Here is a 21863-nt window from a genome sequence, read left to right on the forward strand (position 1 = left end):
CATATACTGCTAGCTTTGGGGATTATGAGACATGAATGGCGTTCTATAGGATCACGTAAAGCATTTCAACACCATCCACCTCGAGGATGAATGTTGTCAAGACTACTTGTTACCCACCGTAGGACACATGCGGCGTTGGATCGTGGATGGTGCACGTGACGTTGATATACGAGACCCCCTAAACAGGCTTAGTGCGGGCTTGGCTGCATCCGATTGTCTCCTTGTGCCTGTTGCTGCGCCTGCGCCTCATTTTTATTAACCTTGCCGCTTTCATCATTTTGGCGTGACTCCTTCACTCTCCTTCTGCCTTTGCCTTCTCCTTCAACATCGTCGCTGCGATCAGCCGATTTCAACTCCCATCCAAACGCATATTTAATTCTAGCCGCGCGCGTCTTCGTCGCCATTCCTGTCGATCATCTATCTCTCCTTCCAACTTTTTCGAATCTCACATCAGGACAGATCACCGCGACCAGTGGTCGTCCATCCTGCGACTCAACCAAACGTGACAGCCCTCTCTTGACGCCTGCAACATTTCTCACAGTCCACTCCTTCCACCTTTGCAAAATCCATTCTTGAACTAAATCCTCCTATCCGTTCAAGATGTCTGGCAGGCTAGATCAATCTCTCGACTCCATCATTGATAGCCAGAAGAAGGCGAAGCGCGAGGCTCGCCGTCGCAAGGTCGGAAAGTCAACTGGTCCCACTGCTCCCGTTGGTGGTGTCAAGAAGGCAACCAAACCGGCAAAATCTGCCATCAAACCGTCTGCCGGCGCTGCGGCTCAATCACGTCCAAGCAAGATCGTTGTCAGTGGATTGGTATGTTCTGATTGACTTCGTTGCGTGTCATAAGGCCGCAGCTAACTCTTACTGCAGCCATTCGACGTCAACGAAGCCCAGATCAAGGTATGTTGATAAAGAGGCTTTCGACCTTGGATCCCATCGCCGCTTGTCACGGCCTGTTATTCTTTGGCTCTTTATGCGACCGTGTCCGATAAGAGGAAGTTGAATGCAACAAGAAGAATGGGGAAGATGTCGAGCGGGAGAGACCATACTCAAGGACCGTATCGCCATGCTGAAAATGCTGGCTTTATCTGGGGCAGGCAATACTCTCTTCACCTTCGGCTCGCATCTTCCTTTTGCGATGTATTTCGGTGAAAACACAGTTTGCCATGATCTTGCAAAACCATTCCCCACGGCTAGCCACCGTGTGGGATTTTGATGCAGATCTGCCCAGAGGAATTCTCAAGACGCTGAGACGCTTGAGAACCTCTCGCCTTGTTTGTCTGGAGCATCAGCGAGGTTGCACCGAAACATACCGAAAGCAGAGCAGCGCAGCGCAGCACCATACGTCGAGACTAATGATTGTCCCTTTGGTTTCTGGCCCATCTCTCACCGACATGCATGAACATGTGTTCATCAACGCCAAACGAAAGGCTGGTGCCAAATGGTCATATGCTCTACGCCAGCATTCGGACATCATCTACGGTTCCTTCCAAGCTGCATCATTTACCTCTGAAATTCACCAACCGTCCTCAAGCATCCGACCTGTCGTGGACTGAACAACTAGTCATACTTTCAAGTCAAGCTCGACATTTTCCACACTTGGCATGAGAATGTATACGCATTTCAACCACCTACAGGGGTGAGGGGTTTTGTTGGCCAACCGCGATGATACGAGGCTCGACTGCTGACCTGCCTGCTGCTCTCAATACTTTTGCACTCGCTGATGCTCTGGCGCAAAGGATATGTACCTGGACTATACTCTACTGTGGAAACATCTATTACTGCATTCTTACCTGGGGACGAACGATGCGGAAGAATTGCTATTCCTACCTCTCTCCGGCAGTTTACTGATCACTCGCGGACGAATAGGAATACTTCGGCAAGTCCGTAGGCAACGTTAAGAAGGTCTCTTTGCAGTACAACCAGAATGGTCAGAGCCGTGGTATTGCCGACATCATCTTTTCGAAGCCCGACTCTGCCGCCAAAGCTGCAAAAGACCTGAACGGAATGCTGGTGGATAAGCGACCAATGAAGGCAAGCACGACACCATCCGCACCGTTCATGGACTTCTCCTGACCTCGACTAGATTGAAGTTGTGATGGACGCCAGCAGTGTTCCGGAGCCGGCTCCAGCCAAGTCACTTGCGGAACGTGTTGCGTACGCAAACCCACCGAAACGCTCGGGAAAGTCAGAACCACTGACAAAGACCAGCGCCAACCCCAAAGCCCAACCGAAGTCAGCTACCACAACAAAGAAGGTGACCGGAAAGGATGGCACCAAGGGGAGATCGGCCGGCAAACCCGGGAAGCCAAAGCGTGGGCGAAACCCTCGAGCCAAACCCAAGACCGCCGAAGAACTCGACGCCGAAATGACCGACTATTGGGGGGGTAATAACCCCTCCGCAGTGGGCACGGCCGCTGAAGCTGCAACCACCAACGGTATTGCTCCGGCTGCTAACACCGGCGATGATATGGGCATGGAGGAGATTTCAGTGAGCGACGTCGAATTCATCTGCTGAACCCGTTCAGACTGACACCCGTATCAGTGAAAGCCCGAGATTGGATATCGTGAAGGAAGACAGGACCCCAAGAGTGAAGATCGTGCATCCATAACTCTCAACAACCATCGACTTCCGAGCTTTCTCTTTTCACCACACGACTGTACTGAATAGCCATCTAACATTCTTGCCCGCTTTCGCATGACCCACAGATTCTACTTCATTCATACGAAAAATGTGTTGCTATCTTTGCCGGGGAGGTGGGAGGTTATGGCATAGGCCTGGGAGGATGGTCTGGAAGGATCGATAGCAATGGCCTTGAGCGGGCACCGGGAGTATCAAACTGGCTTAGGATGAGAGGCATCAGCGATAGAGTGCACCGGACCATTGGCTTGATAATTCAGCAGGCAGGATCCTGATCAGAAATATGTGCAAACGAACTTAAATATTAAAGGTCACTTCCCGTCTGAGCGAAAGATTGGAGACTCAATAGCATTCTTTGCGCTCTCAATCTTCCTCTAATACGAAATTTTGGCCGTCGTGAATCATCAATTTGGTCATCAGCACCCGAGAACTGTTCTCTCACGCCGAGTCGACTCCATTGAACTCGGCATCACTCCGTACACTTTGTTCTGTATTCAGTTGATTGCATCTGCCCGGTCTCAGGAGGAAAAGGTCCCCCCAATTCCGTACGATCCTCCTATTGTGTCGGTGTGTAGATAGATCAGACGAAGGGTTTATCAGAGAGATTGAGCGCGTACACAGCCCAAGCTAACTTAGTTGATGTGGTAGTCTCAGATGAATTCAAAGCCGTCGTCGTCCTCCTTCTCCTTGGCGTCGTTGTCGGTTCTGTTGTCGTTACCATTGTCTCCCGTCTCGATCAAGACGACCGAGCTGGAACTTGAGTCCTGATCGTGTTGTGAATGTGGATGAGGTTGAAGCTGAGAGCGATTATGAGGATGGGGACCGTGATAGGATTGATCATGGGCGAACGGGTCCGGCTCCGGCTGGCTTGCTGTTTCGTGGGAATGAGACGGGAGATCAGGGAGAATGAAGCTGTAGGGGAAGTTCTGGGTTTTGGCTTTGCCTATCCCGTTGTCCTTGTTCTCCTCCTTGTCCCAGCGCTTGTCCTTGTCATAACTCACCTCTTTTACGATTGTTTCGAAGTCGGGCGTGGCGATGATGTTGGTGTTTTGAGACTCGTCATTCAGGTTGTGCTGAGCACGACGAAGTTGACTGGCCCCTTGGCCTGGACCTTGATCGTGGCCGCGTCCCGTACGTTCCTGGTTAGAATTTCCAATGGCGTTGGAACTCGCGTGTAATTCTGTCGCGCGCTCATTGTCCCAGTTGACCATGTCACTGTCTGAGTCTCCATCGTCGAACACGCCTTCATCAACATTGTCCCCATCGTCGTCGAAGTCGTCGATGCTCAGCATATCGGAATCAGCCTCATCCTCCGTTCCCATTACATCTTTGCCCACGTGGACGACACTGTGGGCCACGCCTTCAGAATCATTGAGGCCCGTAAACACAATAGTCTCTCTATTGACGTCGATGGTGCTGATACTTGACATACTCTTGACTGTCCGGGTCCCATCCGTGGCGAACTTACTGGCCTTCCCCAAGGTACTGACGGCCTGGGAGCTCGTGATTTCGTCAATTTCGCTGCTTGCCTCCGTGTCTGCTTGATCGAAGCCGCGCTTGATCCGTCCCGGCCCGAAGCTCTCGAAACCTGTCTGTACTGGATCGAGATTCGGGACAGGTTCCTCTTCAAACACTCCCCCTGTGTCGTCGTCGTCGCCATCAGGTACCCAGAGTGGTAAGTAGCGGAATTCGTTGGTATTGAGGCAAAGAAGACTGTCAAAAAGGTCCGTGGGCAATAGGCCAGTTTCATGGAAGAGATGGGGTGGGTAGATGAGTTTTGAACAGATTGATTCGATTGCCGTGGTAAGCTCCTTAAGCAGTACTTCTGGACTGATAGGCGAATGATAACTGGGAGGTATAGTTCCTTCAGCGTCTGTGTTGCTGTTAGAGAAGGCTTGTTTGACGCGGTTGCTAGATCGAGGAGTGGGAGGGGGAGGTTGAACGCAGCGCGTTCGGTCCTCCTCTCTGGGGAGGTTCAATCCTTCATCCCGACCGGTATATGGGTTGAAGAATGTGTTTGAAGCGAAGGCAGAAGCGTCTGCTGCCACTGTTGGCGCCGCCCAATTCGGGTTGATTGGCAGCGGTGCCGTCAACTCGGCCGAGACATTGTTTTCAAATCTGGTTCCCTGTACGAATCGAGATTCGCTGGCATCGCTCACGGGTGCAGTGTTTAGTACTATCAGATTTGTACGCGTAGAAAGTCCCTGCTGACTCTCAGTCGCGCTGCCGGCTTCATAGTTATTAACCTGATGCAAGACGTGCCCCGTACTTGTTGGCTTGGGTCTCAGCGCGAAAGCAGGTGGCTCAGTGCTAGGTGCAGTCGTCGTCTGTGCTTTCTTGGGTAGAAGAGTTCTCCATGAAGGAGATGTTTGAATTCGTGCAATAGAGGAGGATATGGAATTATTTCTATCTCGGAAAGGAAGGGTAAAGTCGTCTAATTCGTTGGTCTTGCGACGCTTTGCAGAGGGTGTGCCATGAACGACCTCTCGGTTCCAAAACATTTGGTTGAGATCCTCGATCGTTCTGACGAAAGCGCCTCGTGGAATTTGAGCGATTCCAATAAAAGGGTCATCCTTGTAGAGCCCTGGAAGGGCCTGAAGGTATTGTGTGTCATCGCTCCAGCCAATTGTGCTTTGGCTGGACGTGTTGTAGCTGCCCTCATCGAGTTGCATATGCTGCAATGCTATCCAGAATGTCTTAGTCAACTGCCTCATCCGCTGGTTGAGTGACCCGTAGACAACGCCGTAGTCCTCACTAGAAGCTGTTCGAAAAGGGAGAGTTGACTTTGGATCTGACTCTAAATTGCTAAAGTTTCCTTGATTCTGGCATAGAACGTGGTAGACTCTCCACCTGATATAGTCCTTGATCACGTTCTTGGTCGTTTTCAGCGCCTCCACCCCTCTCGGAGTTTGTCCAACGGCGTTGTCGAGTATTGCGTAGGTTGGGCTCTCGTGCAGGAAATCCATATCTTTACAGATACTGCAGACCATCTGGCGAATACGCTTGACGAAAGAAGAAGCAGCGTGGTCAATTCGATTGCGTTCGTCGTCGTCAAGAAGTTCCAGCTTTCGGCCATGGACACTTTGACGGCGACGAGTTAGAATGTCCGGGTTGAGCTCACCGCAGGCTTCGATAAGGGCCCTCTCGCCGACGAGGATGGAGAAGGAATCTTTAATAAGATCCGCAGATCTGATGCCCATGCCGATACGATATGCCACTTCAGGGTTGTTTTGGATGAAGTTGCTGTTGTTGCCCGCATAAAGCCAGGTCATGATCCAACCTGAGATGCGCTCGTGAGTAGCACAACCAAAGTATCGCGCAATGGCAAAAAACGTCCAGACTTTAGGTGCAGAATCTAGCTTCGGATCATTCCCTTGAATGGCCTGGAGCATTCGTTCGAGGGCGGACCAGTGCCGAAGTGGAGAATAATCTAGTGCAGTTGGAACTGGAGGCGCAGCCTTGTCATCCGATGACTGATTCGATTTTGGCTTTGCCGTGTTGGAGGGGCTTGGGTCTGCATCTCCCGTGTTCTCTGATGACGCCAGCCGCTTTGCCAACGGGTCGGCATGAGGCTGAATTCCGAATTCGTCGTGGCCTTGTACGGCAAGAGGAGACAGATCATACTTGTGCCTTGCCAGATGCCATGTGAGCACACCACGCGTACAAGTCAGATCGGTGATGAGAATGACGGCTTCCTCATCTTCGTTGGGCGGGCGGAGGTCGATGTAGTACTTGAACTTTCCTCCGTGTGCAGCTTCTGCTTTGTTCAACACACCGAGCTTCCTCAGCTTGCTCTCAGCGTGAAGTGACTCTGTTGGGTGCAGGAGATTTCTGTCAGTAAACTTGGACTCGTCGCCCATGAGCCTAAGATTTGTGCTTTTGACAACATGGACCCGATCAAAATGCTGTCTGATGTAGTGATAGTCCTTGTCATTTTGCTCCGGCATTTGTGGAGGAGGCCCAAAATAGATGGCTGTATCGCCAGCCGTGTCTGCAAGGGCGGTAAACTCATTGTTCAGACTCAAGACAAGGTCAAGTGATGGCTCATCTGATGACGACAGATGCTGAGAAGAACCCATTCGGGTATCTGTTCGCTTTCCTGCTTGGGCTTGGTCTTGAAGGGACAGTTGAATAGCTCGAGCTAAGTCTTGTTCCTGTTGTATCCACCCAGCTGTTGTTTTGTCGGAGGTCGCAGCAGCACTGTCCTGAACGGGAGGCTGAGTTGAGGGCGAAGTCCAGATGTCTTCGGAATCACCAGCGACACCCTCACCTCTATTGGTTGGTGCTGCGGCAGATGGAGGAAGGACCATTGGTTTTCTGATCAATGCTGAGTGCCTGGAAACAAGGGTCGTGGCGCTCAGACTGAAGGCGGACTTAATGATTTGCTTTCGGACATGTATAATGGAGGGATTGTTCACAGAGTCGTGATATATTGTTCACCTGTTAAAGACCTCGTGGAGTTGGCTTGGGGTGAGATATGCAGAAACTCTTGCAGTCTCTGCAAGGTGAGGGCTGGAAAGGCTGGGAAGGTGATGAGCTGGTGGTACAGAGTTTGTCACCCGGCTTTGTGAGCCATGAATGGGCCCAGATGGAAGTTGTGAAGCGAGAGAGAGGTGTAAATTGCAATTCCACAGTGAGGACAAAGGAAGGGTGAGGCTGAAGCCCGAAAGCGAGAAGAAGACGAAAAACGACCTGAGGTTTGCCTTATGGCTTGTGGTGTCTTGTGGTGTCTGCCTGGTGAGCAATGAGCATTTCCCTCACAGCTGGTTCAGGCCATCAGAGCCCATCACAGCCCTATTCGGTACCTATTCTCTGTCTCTGCACATATTTATTGGCTCTTTTGTTGTTAGTGCTGTGGATTCGGTGGGACTTTGGGGGCGTTGCAAGGCATACGGAGGAGAAGGTGGAAGAGGAGGTGGAGGCGGGGAAGGCTAGGGGGGCAACCCATCCCATCCCATCCAGGACGAGGTACTTATGTACCCTTGTCAACCTGGTGTACCTTATACCTCTAGTGAGAAAAGCAAACCCCTTTTTGCGACTGTGGGAATTTAGAGAAAGGAAGAGGTCACTATTTCAGTCTGAATTGTGCAATGGCCGTATCTGTACTATGTAGCCCCGAATGCAATCGATCCCCCATAACTGCCATAGAAATACACGCTGGCCTGGCCAGTAAAGTAACCCTTGAAGCCCTCGATCAGTCCGTTTCAATCAAGGCTCGCACAAGACACCCGTTTTCACTCACTCAGCCAACACATTTGCTCCAGGCTGGCAATCCGCAGCCGAACCCAACGAACAGGTAGATCAGAAAGATGACAACAACCACAAGTAGCACCATCACCCGCACGTTTTTCCACCACATCTGCCGCCTTAACCCTCTGCTTCGTACTCGGAAATCTCGCGCACTCCCTCCCAACCGATCCGTTTTGTCCACCAAAAGATCAATTCTTTCCCCTCTCTCCAGCACCCGCTCAATGTTCTCAGTCATGATGTCCCTGACGCTGTCAATCTCCTTGCGTGCATTGGTCAATGCATCACTCGGCGGGGCGGTGTTGTATTGCTGGATCATGGCCTTTAGAGTAGAGTTGAAGGCCGCGGTCCCATAGGCGGGCAATGACGAAAAGTCCGTAGACTCAGGCTTGTACTGTGCCAGGAATTTCTTCTTGAGCTCCAGCAGGAACGCGAATGGCACACGCCGGCCCATCTCTGTCTGAGCAACGACCAGGTAGGTGAGAGCCGCATGACTGGAAAGTTGCTCGTCGGAACCATTCGACGTTGAGGAAGGCGAGTCCGCAATGTAATGGACAAACAGACGGTCATGGGTGTAGGTGAGCTTCGCAGGGGTCGAATGGGAGATCTTGGGGAGAATGACTGAGGCAAGCGATGAGGCCGAAGAAGACGAGGTGCCAGGTGACGTATGCTCGGTGAGGATAGTTGTTCCATGAGCAATGCATGCACTGCCATCTTAAGGTGAGAACATTTGCCCCCCTTGAAGTGTACATAGGCGGTACTTACTAGAGTAGCTGGTTGGATTGCCCTGAGCTCGAGGCCATCTTGAAGCGCTGCGGACGCTGGTTGGGTGTTGGTGGGTGCTATAAGTCCGGGCGCAAGAATGATGAGATCCCGTTAGATGCTAGCTCGGTCAACTATACGCGGATTTAGGGCGAGGAGAAGCAGTTAAGTGGAAAATAGAAACTGGGTAGGACAGACTGATGGATGAATGGATGGATCGATGGATGGAGGTCGACACGGCAATAGCCTGATTGTTACATGCAGAGTGTCGAGGGCGCAGTTGGCGCGGTCTGCGGAGTTCGCCTCTTTGGGCGGTTGCGTCACTCCTGGGCACTAGCACTCCTCGCTCGGTACAGCTGCCAGCCTTATCTACGTCAGCCTAGCCAATTTCAGCCTTGCCCACCCCCAACTCTGGAGTGTTACTATCATCTAGAATGTGCATCGACCGACAATTCAATCTATTCCGAGGACCGAGTACGGGAACATAGGGTTGATCTTTTGTTGCTTGAGCTACCAAGGGTATCAATGCAAACCACAGCATCTGTCCGCCACCCGAACTTGACCCTGCAATCACACTTGACTCCTTTCATTTAGCACACTCGGGAATTAGTGCTCCGTTACTCCCCTTCTCAAGTGCTAGCAGGTTGTTCTACAGCTCCCTGCCCTTCGCTCTTCTCTCTCTCCCTCTGTCGTGATCTCCTTGGCATGGACGGGCTCTTCCATCCTAATGACTGAGCTCGGCCGGGGTGTAGCAGTCTCCACGTCGTTGCTTGCCGAGTGTGATCGATCGATTTCTTTCTCCCGGGTTCTCTCCTTGTGGCCATTTGTACTTGCCCCCCCTCCACGACTCCTGCTTGCGTCATCATCGTGTCTCATATGGTCTCTCATCTCGTGAATCACCTCCCTGAAACTCTCCTCAAGGGCATTCATCCGAGCCATCATAATTTTAGTAAACATCTCTTGCTGTTCTTTCTGCTCTTTTGCACGGCGTGACTCGGTTGATCCTTTTCCCACGTGAGCAGCAAATGAGCTGGGGAGTGCTCCAACGTAGCCTCCGCCTATCGCTCTGTTGTCGCCAATGTCTGATACCAGATCCATGTCGAGTGATGGTTTCCGCCGCATTTGAGCTTGTTGACTTTTGAGTGACACCAGTCCTGCTAAATTCGGGGTCGACCGGAAGCCTTGTTCGTCTTTCGTGGCAAGTGTCGGTCGCATTCGAGTCGGACCTGCTGCTCGCTTTGGCGTTCGATGCCCTGCACCACTGGAACCGGGCTTCGAGACCGGTGTGCGAGTCCCTGATCCAGGTGCTGAAAGATGTGACTTGGTGGCTGGTGGTTTATTCTCTTCGACTGATGAATTCTGGTCCGTGCTCGAATCCGTCATGGGCTTAAAGATCATGGTCGCCACTGACATGTTGCGAGAATGATGACGGGGCTGGTTCTTGGGAGAGCGTCGTGAAGGTGAATTGGCCCCTGAGCCAAGCCCTTCGAGTTTCGCCTGAGAAACGGCAGCCACAGGTCGGTCTTCCTCGGGAGAAGAGCCTCCTAGCGATTGTTTAGTTGTGAAGTAGTCACGATGCTCTAGAACGGCAGGGGCCGTGTTGTGTTGCTCAGGCTCTACATCGCTTTGTGACCGATGTTCAAATGTGGTTGTTTCCTCCTCATCACCATCAACGTTTGTTGGCATCTCATCATCTCCATCCGCATCCGTGTTATGTGATGGCTGCTCTAACGCGGAAAGGGTTGCCGTCAGGGGATGTGCCTCGCCTGGAGATGAGAATCCTGCATTGGTCCTAAAGTCCTCCGGGTCAGATACAACTGACATTGTTCGACGAGAGAAGTCGCGAATTCGACTGAGCCGGCGCTGTCTTCGAAACGCTGTTTGCTTGCCCTCGAGCCTCTCGACAATCTGCCTGTCTTGCTCCTGCGGCGGCTCTGCCACGTCGTCGCCCAGTTTATTCATCCATGTGCTAACCACATTACTCGCCTTGCGCCGGTCTTGGCTTTGATGGGCACTTTTGATGGTACTGTCAAAAGGCTGTTTGAATACTTCTTCGAGAGCTCTGTCCTGTCGGAAGGTGGCAATCGAAGGAGCCCGATTGAGCCGGGTAAACTTCGCCTTTCTTCTCACGCGCCCGCGGCGCTCCACAAGGTCGATGCTGTCGTAGACGGTGCACTGCAGGATGGTCTTCTCATACAACAAGATCGAAAGAAGCAGAGGTAAATGCGTGATCTTAATAATAGTTCGGTTGATCTTGACGTATTGGCGGAAGGGGACGAAGTACCTGAGAGGCACCAAAAGCCACTGAATTATGTTTGTCGGCGCCACGTACGAGAAGAGCGCGTCGGATTTGACATGAGAGATGGTGTTGACTGCAAACAGGAACTGATGCTCTTCACTCGCGTTCCGGACGATAGCCATGAACGAATTAGTCAAGACGGTGATTAAGATGGTGACTACAAGGAAGTGACAGATGAACAAGAACAAGGTCAGAATCGTCTTTCCCAGAATGTTGTATCCCGCCCATCGGTCCCAGGCAGCCGGCGTGAAACCCATAAGCATTTGTAGCAGAGCGTAAGCTACCGAGCTGGGAGTATCAATTCCGTTGTCGCCGAACGACAATGTGAGGGCAACGAAGAACCCACTGCAGCTGATCAGGATTAGCAGTGAAACTGCAATGAGATCTGCTGCCATGTATCGAAAAGCAATGAGAAGGGGTGAGAAATAACGGTAATGATCCAGCACGGAGAACAGCCGAGGAAAGAGTAGAATGGCGTCGGCCGCAAGAACATCGTAGGCCATGTTGGCCACCATGTGCTTTCTGACATCTGGCATGAGGATCCCGTAGATCCGCAGCGCCAAGTGGACGACCAAGATGAGGAGGATTCCCAAGTCGAAGGTGTTCCAGAAACTAGCGATGTAGAGACTGAAGCCTTGTTCGTTGAATCCAACAATCTCATCGAGCATATAGCCGGCAGCCCAGAACCAGAAGATGACTTCGAGAGTCGTAATCTCGAGAGAGCGCTTCACAAGGACGGCGACAAACAAGCTCAGGAGAACAGCGAAGGACAAGGTAGACAAGATATTGCGGTATCGAGGGACCCGCAACCGCGACAACTTGAAAAGAGAGGCGTCGCGAGGATCGTACAGTGTCACCGCTCGCCTTGGAGCGTGTGAATCAGTGTTTATGGGGCTGGGCTTTCCAGACAAACCGCTGTGATTTGTACCGTAACTTCTCGCTTGACTCGTTGCGGGCAACGGTCGATGCAGACTGTCGGCCGCAGAGTGGAAGACGATTGTACCAGCCCAGATCGCCTCGAGCTGCTTCACTACCATCGGATGAGAGAGGAACTTTTTAGCTTGAGCGCGGATGGCAATCTCAAAGCACGAGATTCTTGCCGGCCGATGAGCCGGTTTTTTGGAGTTTGCTGTGGGCCTTCGTTCGTTCTCCGCGTGAGGAATTGCATCCAATTGGCCTTGGAGAGGGTCGAAGTCATAGGACAAGGCGTCAATGAGCTCTCTTGTGGAAAAGTCTTTGAGCAATTTGATGGCAATCAACTCACACACCATTGCTCGAGTCGTGTTTGTTCCACTGTTGCCAGAGGACGTAGCGGCCTCTTTGCCATACTGGAGACAATTTGCCATTAGAGCATAATGCGTGGCCGCAGTCAGATGGTTGATGCGGATTTCTTGTTCGATCGGCTTGACAAGGAATTGTGAGATCTGGGGTGACCGGAGTTGCTCCCAGGTCAAGACAGTGTCACAGCGAGAGCTTACCAGCAAGCGGACGGCGTGTGTGAGGGCAAAGACGGGGATGGCATCGAGACGAGCCGCAGAGAATATGGGAAGGAGGGGTGTTGTATCGTCAGGTCCGTCTTCGTCTTCGTCACTAACGTCCTCCACCCCTTCATTGGTTTCCTCCTCTTCCTCTTGGTCCTCATCCCCATCCTCTTCAAGTCTGTCTCCTTCATCGTCCATGTCTTCATCCTGATCTTCCTGAGAGATGAGCTCACGGTCGGTCTCGGAAGACCGTCTCCGATTGCGTCGAATCGGGTTTCGCGAGTAGTCGGGGGATCGTGTCGTTGGAGCGTAGCTCGAGGAGAAAGGGGACCGTTCCCGGCGCCTCTGGCCCCTGGGATTCCTTGTTAGGGAAAAAGAGATCATGATTGAACCAACAGAGACTAGGTAACTTGTAGTGGGTGGTGGAGGGTCGCGCAATGGGAAGGTGAATTAGAATTCGCAACGCGCAAACAAATGACCGCAATTCTGAATTGAAGACGAACAAAAACACATTTTGACGTTAGCCAGACTTGGAACAGTAATAGAGAGTCAGCAGTCTGCTTAAGGATAAAGAAAAGACAGGGAGGGATGAGTGAAGGGCATATCGGTGAGTTTTTGCGGGATATTTTGTTTGCACGCGCAGAGGGAGCACAATGCGAGTGGTGATCAGCGCCCAGCTGCGCCTGCCAGGCCCGCTTTGGACTTGGTAGAACTCTCAACCTTAGCACTAGCAGCCATCGTCGTGGAGGTTCAATGCTGGTGCAAGCAAAGAATTGCATCAAGAGACACGGGATTCCATCTGCATGTGCAGAATGCGGAGGGTGGAATTTAAGGCGATAGCAGTGAGACGAGAGGTCAGTTGGACAACCCGTGGGCGCAGGCCAATGTATGGTGACATCAAGGAAAAGCGGTTGGAGATAAGGCGCATGCTACTGTAATATGCAATGGAGCACCGCAGTTAAGATGTGTGATTGGGGGTCACATGCGAGCAGCCGAGGGAGGCCTGTGGGTGGCTCGGGGTGACCTGTACCAAGCCTGCATCCAAACTGCACGCCTAATGCCGCTTATGGAGAGGCGCTTTGGGGGGGATCAGAGGGGTCCTGCATGCAGCGTGGGGTAGCCACCTCGATCCTCGATCACGTTGAGGCCAAAGAAAAGTGGTACCGAGTGAGGCTGAGGCTGCCCGTGGGTGTCTGCTATGTGTCCTGTGTCTGCTGCCTTTCTCTCTGGTTTTTCTTTCTAGGTCTGAGACTGACTCTATTGTCTCGACTTCCACGTCTCTCTTGAGATTTGCCCGCTCTCCTCCCTCCTCTCTTGTCATCTCTCCAGGGAGGCACGAGTATCAAGACGGGGTGAAAATTTGATGGGCTCGAGTGGCTCCAGAAACCTGGCGGCGGGCAGCTGCAGCAGTAGCGGAGAGCCGCGGCCGGTTTCTTCCCGTGATTGGCCGACAGCAAAAAAATTGCTTGGCATCAAAAAAAGGACTTTCTCGAGCACTGTCGACTGTCTCAATTTCATCTGGAACTGACTGCCATAGTATGCAATCTACTTTCCTCCTATTTTATTGAGGTCTGGCGTCGGCACTGGCGAATACATAATCTCACCCATCATCGCCATCGTACGCATCAGATGTACCCTTGATTATTCGCCTGCTGTGCTGACAGCAGTCCTCTCATTTCGCCATGAGTCGGTCAGTCTCCCTGACCACCGATGGTCATCGCCCGATGTCCAGTGACAGTAATCTGCCTCAGAGTCCAACGGTTGCCGCCTCTGTGGGTACTAGCAATGCCGAAGGGCCTCTTTCTCCGACCTACCAGATCGACGGAGACCACATGGGTGCTCTCAACCCTATGGCCACACCTCAACCCCTCAACGGCGACCAGTCAAAGGTCTATCTCGAGCTCCGAGATGGCCAAGTGTTCGAGGGTCTTAGCTTTGGTGCCAACAAAAGTATTTCTGGAGAACTCGTCTTTCAAACCGGGATGGTAGGCTACCCAGAGTCTATCACCGATCCATCCTACCGCGGCCAGATCCTTGTCGTTACTTTTCCACTTGTCGGCAACTACGGTGTGCCCTCTAGAGACACCTTGGACGACTTGCTAGGGGATCTCCCCAAGCACTTCGAATCCGACCACATCCATATCGGAGGACTTGTTGTTGCCTCATACGCGGGTGAGAGTTACTCTCATCACCTGGCTACGTCTTCTCTAGGAGCCTGGTTGAAAGAACAGGGTATTCCGGCAATGTGTGGTGTCGACACCCGAGCTCTGACAAAGATAATTCGAGAGGAGGGCAGCATGCTTGGCCGCATGCTCCAGGCAAGACCCTCTTCAAAGTCAAAGCTTTCCAATGGTTTCAAACCAGATGGACTCCCCAATGGAGACGTAGTGATGGGCCCGCAAAATTGGAGAGAGCAAGTTGAAGGAATCGACTGGCATGATCAGAACGAGAGAAACCTGGTGGCAGAGGTATCTGTGAAGGAACCCCGAGTCCTCTCCCCTCCCGCAACCAGAGCTCTGCTTCATCCGTCTGGAAGGCCTGTTCGTGTGGTGGTTGTGGACGTCGGTCTGAAGTACAACCAACTGCGATGTCTCCTATCCCGCGGGGTAGAAGTCCTCGTGGTTCCGTGGGATTATGACTTTCCAGCTCTTGCTGGAAAAGATTACGACGGACTGTTCATTTCCAATGGCCCCGGAGATCCCGCGATGCTCTCGACAACCATCAAACACATTTCCGAGGCTTTGAAGGAGGCGCGAACACCCATTTTCGGCATCTGTCTCGGTCATCAATTACTGGCTCGCGCAGCTGGTGCGGAGACATTGAAAATGAAGTTCGGTAATCGTGGTCACAACATTCCCTGCACAAACCTATTGTCCGGACGGTGCTACATCACTTCACAGAACCATGGATTTGCTGTCGATTCTATGACACTTCGCGAAGGGTGGGAAGAATTGTTTGTGAATGCAAACGATGGCAGCAACGAAGGTATTCGGCATGTGTCTCGACCGTATTTCAGCGTGCAGTTTCATCCCGAGTCCACGCCTGGACCCAGAGACACTGAATTCCTATTCGATGTCTTCGTTGACGCGATCATGAAGAGTATTGAATCTGTGGACGCTCTGCTTCGTCCTGTGACCTTTCCAGGCGGCATGGTCGAGGAGAACGAACAAGCACATCCTCGTGTGACGGTCAAGAAAGTTCTTGTGCTTGGAAGCGGTGGCCTCAGCATCGGTCAAGCGGGAGAATTTGATTATTCTGGCAGTCAAGCAATCAAAGCTCTCAAGGAGGAAGGAATATACACCGTTTTGATCAACCCAAACATTGCAACTATACAAACCTCCAAGGGTCTTGCTGACAAGGTCTATTTCCTACCCGTCAACGCAGACTTTGTTCGGAAAGTCATCAAATATGAGAGGCCGGACGGCATTTACTGCACGTTTGGCGGTCAAACCGCTCTACAAGTTGGCATTCAACTGAAAGACGAGTTTGCAGCTCTCGGAGTACAAGTTTTGGGGACTCCAATTGATACTATAATTACCACCGAGGACCGGGAACTCTTCGCGAGAAGCATGGAGTCGATTGGAGAAAAATGCGCCAAATCAGCATCCGCTTCGAGCTTGGAGGAGGCAATGCGAGTTGTCCAAGACATTGGATTTCCTGTTATTGTCAGAGCTGCTTATGCATTGGGCGGACTCGGCAGTGGATTCGCTGAGGATCCAAATCAGCTGCGCGAGCTATGCACAAAAGCGTTTGCTGCAAGTCCACAAGTGCTCATCGAGAGGAGTATGAAGGGCTGGAAAGAGATCGAATACGAGGTTGTCCGAGATGCCCGAGACAACTGTATAACCGTCTGCAATATGGAAAATTTTGACCCCCTTGGAATCCATACCGGGGACTCGATCGTTGTCGCCCCTTCGCAGACTCTGTCGGATGAAGATTACAACATGCTACGTACCACAGCCGTCAATGTCATTCGCCATCTGGGTGTCGTGGGCGAGTGTAATATTCAGTACGCTCTCAACCCCTTCTCTAAGGAGTATTGCATCATAGAGGTGAACGCCAGGCTATCTCGATCTTCAGCTCTAGCCTCCAAGGCGACAGGTTATCCGTTGGCGTTCATTGCCGCCAAACTCGGACTGGGAATTCCACTGAACGAGATATCCAATTCAGTCACGAAGAAAACCTGTGCTTGCTTCGAACCTTCACTCGATTACATTGTTGTCAAAATCCCCCGATGGGACTTGAAGAAATTCACCAGAGTGTCTACACAGCTCGGGTCTTCGATGAAGAGTGTTGGCGAGGTCATGGCCATTGGCAGGACGTTCGAAGAAGCTATTCAGAAAGCTATCCGCTCTGTAGATTTTCATAATCTCGGCTTCTCGGATATCTCAAACCCTCTAATGTCCGTCGACGACGAACTGCAAACTCCTTCGGACCAAAGAATGTTCGCGATCGCCAATGCCATGCACGCTGGATATTCGGTAGACAAGATTTGGGAAATGACCAAGATTGACAAGTGGTTCCTTTCTCGGTTGAAAGGTTTGAGCGATTTCGCCAAACTCATGTCAACTTTCACGGCGACAAGCATCTCTCCGGCGTTTATTCGACAAGCCAAACAACTTGGATTCTCTGACAGACAGCTAGCTCGCTACTGGAATTCGAATGAGCTGGCGGTGAGACGTCTAAGGGCCGAGGCAGGCATACACCCCTATGTCAAGCAGATCGACACTGTTGCTGCCGAATTTCCCGCTTACACAAATTATCTCTATCTTACTTACAATGGTACTGAGCACGACATTACGTTCGATGACCACGGAGTAATGGTGCTGGGTTCTGGTGTCTATCGAATTGGTTCCTCTGTGGAGTTTGATTGGTGCTCAGTCAGGGCCATCCGTACTCTCCGACAGCAAGGCTCCAAAACTATCATGGTCAATGTAAGTTATGTTTCTTTTGATATGCTCGCTTGCGCACTTCTGCCCTATTAATGGGCTTTGAGCTCATACTATTCCCTGGGTGGATTCTGGACCTTTGTTATCATATTCTTATTTTTTTTTTCTGCACTGATTTTCAGCCAATCTTTGACAAGTTCCTCGCTAAATTCTCTTAGTACAACCCGGAGACAGTGTCTACCGATTACGACGAAGCAGATAGGCTATACTTCGAGAATATCAATCTCGAATCGATCTTGGATATCTATCAGCTGGAATCAGCTAGTGGTGTCATTATTTCGATGGGCGGGCAGACCCCGAACAATATCGCTTTGCCTTTGCACAGGCTCAATGTAAAGATACTGGGAACATCGCCCGAGATGATTGATTCGGCCGAGAATAGGTACAAATTCTCCCGAATGCTGGACAGGATCAAGGTGGACCAGCCCTCCTGGAAAGAGCTTACAAGCATCGAGGACGCACTACAGTTCTGCGAAAAGGTCCAATATCCTGTTCTGGTACGACCATCATATGTTCTATCTGGTGCAGCAATGAATACAGTGTATTCCAAGGATGATCTCGCCAGCTACCTCAATCAAGCAGTGGCTGTGTCAAGGGAACATCCTGTTGTGATCACCAAGTATATTGAGAATGCCAAAGAGATCGAAATGGACGCAGTGGCAAAAGACGGCGTCATGACTGGGCATTTCATCTCGGAACACGTTGAAAATGCTGGTGTCCATTCGGGAGATGCCACCCTCATATGTCCTCCACAGGACCTTGAGCCAGAGACTATTGCACGAATTGAGGAAGCGACCCGCAAGATTGGGAATGCTCTCAATGTCACAGGTCCGTTCAATATCCAATTCATTGCCAAAGACAACGAAATCAAAGTCATCGAATGCAACGTTCGAGCCTCGAGATCCTTCCCGTTTGTCTCGAAAGTCATGGGCGTCGACCTCATCGAGATGGCAACCAACGTTATCATGGACAAACCTGTGACACCTTATCCGCCCATCAACCTGCCTCCAGACTACGTCGGTGTCAAGGCCCCTCAATTCTCCTTCTCTCGTTTGTCCGGCGCAGACCCCGTCTTGGGTGTTGAGATGGCGTCAACTGGAGAAGTTGCCTGCTTTGGACGAGATCGTTATGAAGCATATATCAAGGCAACCATTTCGACTGGTTTCAAACTCCCTGAAAAGAACATCCTTCTCTCCATCGGATCTTTTAAAGACAAGATGGAAATGCTTCCCTCGGTGCGGAAATTGCACCATATGGGATATAACCTGTTTGCAACTTCGGGCACGGCTGACTTCCTTGAGGAGCATGGAATTAAAGTTAAATACTTGGAGGTCCTCGGTGGAGACGACAAAGATCAAAAATCAGAGTATTCGCTGACCCAACACCTGGCAAGTAACATGATCGACCTCTACATCAACTTGCCCTCAAGTAATCGATTTAGGAGACCTGCGAATTATATGAGCAAAGGATATCGTACTCGAAGAATGGCTGTCGACTATCAGACTCCCTTGATCACGAATGTCAAGATCGCCAAGATCCTCATCGAAGCACTAGCCAGACACTATGACTTGAACATCCGGAATATCGACTTCCAAACAAGTCATCGAACAGTGCTTCTTCCAGGGTTGGTCAATGTAGCTGCATTTGTCCCCGGTATTGCTCAGAAAGGATCTCCAGATTTCTCCCTCGTCACCAATGCGTCCATTGCAGCAGGCTTCAGCATGGTTCGGGTCATGCCCGTCGGCATCGATAGTGCTGTCACCGATGCCCAATCTCTGAAAATTGCACAGCACAATGCTCAAAGTGGAGCATTCTGTGACTTCAACTTGTCTGTAGCGGCTACCGATTCCAACTCCGAGCAGATTGTCAATGTCAAGGAAGAAGTCGGATCGCTCTTCATCCCTTTCAACCATCTCTCTTCAGGCAACATCAACAAGGTTGCAACTGTGACAGCTCATTTCGGAACGTGGCCGTCCTACAAGCCAATTGTGACGGACGCAAAAACCACAGATCTAGCATCAATCCTCTTACTCGCAAGTCTACATGATCGAAAAGTCCACGTACACAATGTCACATCCAAGGACGATATCAGCTTGATTGCTCTTTCCAAGGAGAAGGGCCTGAAAGTCACATGTGACGTGTCAGTCTACAGTCTCTTCTTGTCTCAAGCAGACTATCCCGACTGCTCTGCGCTACCGACCGCTGCTGACCAGCAAGCTTTATGGGATCACCTGCCGACAATTGATGTATTCTCGATTGGCAGCCTGCCATATCAGATTGCTGGTGAAAACGCAGCCCCCACTGTAGGGATAACCGATGCTCTTCCGCTGCTGTTGACGGCGGTCTCGGAGGGGAAGATGACTGTGGATGACTTGACCACCCGTCTGCACGACAACCCGACCGCCATCTTTGAACTTCATGAACAGGCATCCACCTCTGTCGAGATTGATATTGATCGCCCCTATGTGCTTCAAGTTGGCGAGGTATGGTCACCGTTCGTCGGAAGGACATTGCGCGGTGCAGTTTCGAGAGTCATTTTCCAAGGAAAGACTGCTTGCCTTGATGGTGAAGTCCTTCTCGACGGTCCTCGAGGTTCAGACATGTCATCGCACTTACTCCATCCTGTTTCGGCAGCGGGGATTTCTGCGTCTCCCGTTATCCAGGCACAAGTAGAGAGTCCAAGTGACAGACGAACCTCCATGCTCGACACCATGGCAAACAGACGTGTCTCAATGAGCACTCGAAGCAGGCCAATTGTCCGTGCTCGCCCCATGGATGAAGTCCTAGAAACGACCAGTCCAATACTGCCAGCCGCAGCCTTGTACCAACCGCAACCTCCGTCCACAATCTCGCCTTCTCTTCTCTCTCTTCTCGCTTCATCCCCCTTCAAAAACCGCCACGTGCTCTCCGTCAACCAGTACAACCGGCAGGATCTGCATATCCTCTTCACTGTTGCACAGGAAATGCGCCTGGGTGTCCAACGTCAAGGCATCCTCCCCATCCTGCAATCCCGCGTTCTTTGCACGATGTTCTACGAGCCCAGCACCCGCACTTCGGGATCTTTCGACGCTGCAATGCAGCGGCTGGGAGGTCGCACGATCGCCATTAACACCGACCACTCAAGTACTCAAAAGGGCGAGACCCTGCAGGACAGTATCCGGACGCTAGGCTGCTACGGCGATGCCGTCGTACTTCGCCATCCGGACGAAGAGTCTGCTTCCACTGCGGCAAAGTTTTCGCCTGTCCCTATCATCAACGGAGGCAACGGGAGTCGCGAACATCCTACCCAAGCCTTCCTCGATCTCTTCACCATCCGCGAAGAGTTAGGCACTGTCACCGGTCTCACTGTCACATTCACAGGTGATCTCAAGTACGGACGCACAGTTCATTCCCTGGTGAAACTCCTCCAGTACTACGAAGTGCGCATCAACCTCGTGTCACCCAAGGCGCTTGCCCTGCCAGCTGAAGTGCGCGACCTTATCGTATCTTCGGGTCAACTGGCCATCGAGTCAGACACACTCACACCCGAGATTGTTGCCAAGAGCGACGTGTTGTATTGCACGCGTGTTCAAAAAGAGAGATTCCCGTCCCTCGACGAATATGAGAGGTTGAAGGATAGTCTGATTGTGGACAACTCCGTGTTGAAATACGCAAAGCAGAGCATGATCGTCATGCACCCGCTGCCGAGGAATAAGGAGATCAGCGAGGAAGTCGACTTTGATCAGCGCGCAGCCTATTTCAGGCAGATGCGGTACGGGTTGTACACGAGGATGGCACTGCTGGCCCTCGTGTTGGCGCATTAGAATGACAACGCGGCGCGAGAGACTTGGGACGGAGAGATTCCCGTTCATCCTCTGCGACTTCCAGTTTCTTCTCAATGTCTCTGGCACGCTTGAGCTGGACGGAACTTTCACAAAATCGCACACACAAATTGAAATCACCAAAAAAAATTGGGCAAAAAAGTAATTTGAGCGTTGAATCCATTGTCGACGCAGCACAGGAAGGAGGGAGAAAATGAAAATGAAATCAACCAAACCAAAAAAGAGAAATTCAAACATTTGAGAATGGACCCAGACTGTGAGCACAAAACCGAGATTGCAATGGAATACGAGCCCCCCCCAAAAAGGCCAGAGTTGATAGAAACTGTAGACCTAGATTGACATCATTTTCATAGAACACGGAGTAGATAAAAGCGGATACCCTCTGGACGTTTCCGCCTCGCGGCGAGTATATGACGTGATGAAGTAATGAATGTATATATGTGTATATGTGTATATGTGTATGTGTGTATGTGTGTATCAGTCTGTATATGGTATATATGTTATATGTCTGTGTATCTTCATGTTTGATCAGACAACAGAATAAGAGAAGATCCTAATCCTCGCTCTCTTTTTCTTCTCCCCCCCCTTTTGTGTGTGCGTTTCGCCGATTTTGTTGCATTTGCATATGACTTACGGGGCTTTCGCTGCCAAAGTGTGAGG

At 51.3% G+C, this 21863-nt stretch overlaps 5 protein-coding genes across 5 annotated transcripts; 2 read left to right on the plus strand and 3 right to left on the minus strand.

Moving 5' to 3' along the window:
* Positions 1-600: 600 nt before the first annotated feature.
* Positions 601-2521, plus strand: Z519_08564 (uncharacterized protein; the record flags this gene model as incomplete). Its single annotated transcript, XM_016766292.1, has 5 exons — positions 601-816; positions 874-903; positions 1873-2060; positions 2113-2160; positions 2215-2521. 5 exons carry the CDS (start codon positions 601-603, stop codon positions 2519-2521), a joined length of 789 nt encoding a protein of 262 aa, XP_016617450.1.
* Positions 2522-3294: 773 nt separating this feature from the next.
* Positions 3295-6954, minus strand: Z519_08565 (uncharacterized protein; the record flags this gene model as incomplete). The annotated part of the gene is made up of 1 exon (XM_016766293.1): positions 3295-6954. The coding sequence occupies one exon, from the start codon at positions 6952-6954 to the stop codon at positions 3295-3297; it is 3660 nt and encodes a 1219-aa protein (XP_016617451.1).
* A 932-nt stretch (positions 6955-7886) lies between these two features.
* On the minus strand, positions 7887-8694 carry Z519_08566 (uncharacterized protein; the record flags this gene model as incomplete). The annotated part of the gene is made up of 2 exons (XM_016766294.1): positions 7887-8598; positions 8657-8694. 2 exons carry the CDS (start codon positions 8692-8694, stop codon positions 7887-7889), a joined length of 750 nt encoding a protein of 249 aa, XP_016617452.1.
* A 595-nt stretch (positions 8695-9289) lies between these two features.
* Positions 9290-12817, minus strand: Z519_08567 (uncharacterized protein; the record flags this gene model as incomplete). The annotated part of the gene is made up of 1 exon (XM_016766295.1): positions 9290-12817. The coding sequence occupies one exon, from the start codon at positions 12815-12817 to the stop codon at positions 9290-9292; it is 3528 nt and encodes a 1175-aa protein (XP_016617453.1).
* A 1298-nt stretch (positions 12818-14115) lies between these two features.
* Positions 14116-21185, plus strand: Z519_08568 (protein pyrABCN; the record flags this gene model as incomplete). Its single annotated transcript, XM_016766296.1, has 2 exons — positions 14116-17367; positions 17541-21185. The coding sequence occupies 2 exons, from the start codon at positions 14116-14118 to the stop codon at positions 21183-21185; spliced, it is 6897 nt and encodes a 2298-aa protein (XP_016617454.1).
* Positions 21186-21863: the final 678 nt, after the last annotated feature.

The sequence above is a fragment of the Cladophialophora bantiana genome (assembly GCF_000835475.1).
Source record: "Cladophialophora bantiana CBS 173.52 unplaced genomic scaffold supercont1.13, whole genome shotgun sequence".
NCBI classification, from domain to species: Eukaryota; Fungi; Ascomycota; class Eurotiomycetes; order Chaetothyriales; family Herpotrichiellaceae; genus Cladophialophora; species Cladophialophora bantiana.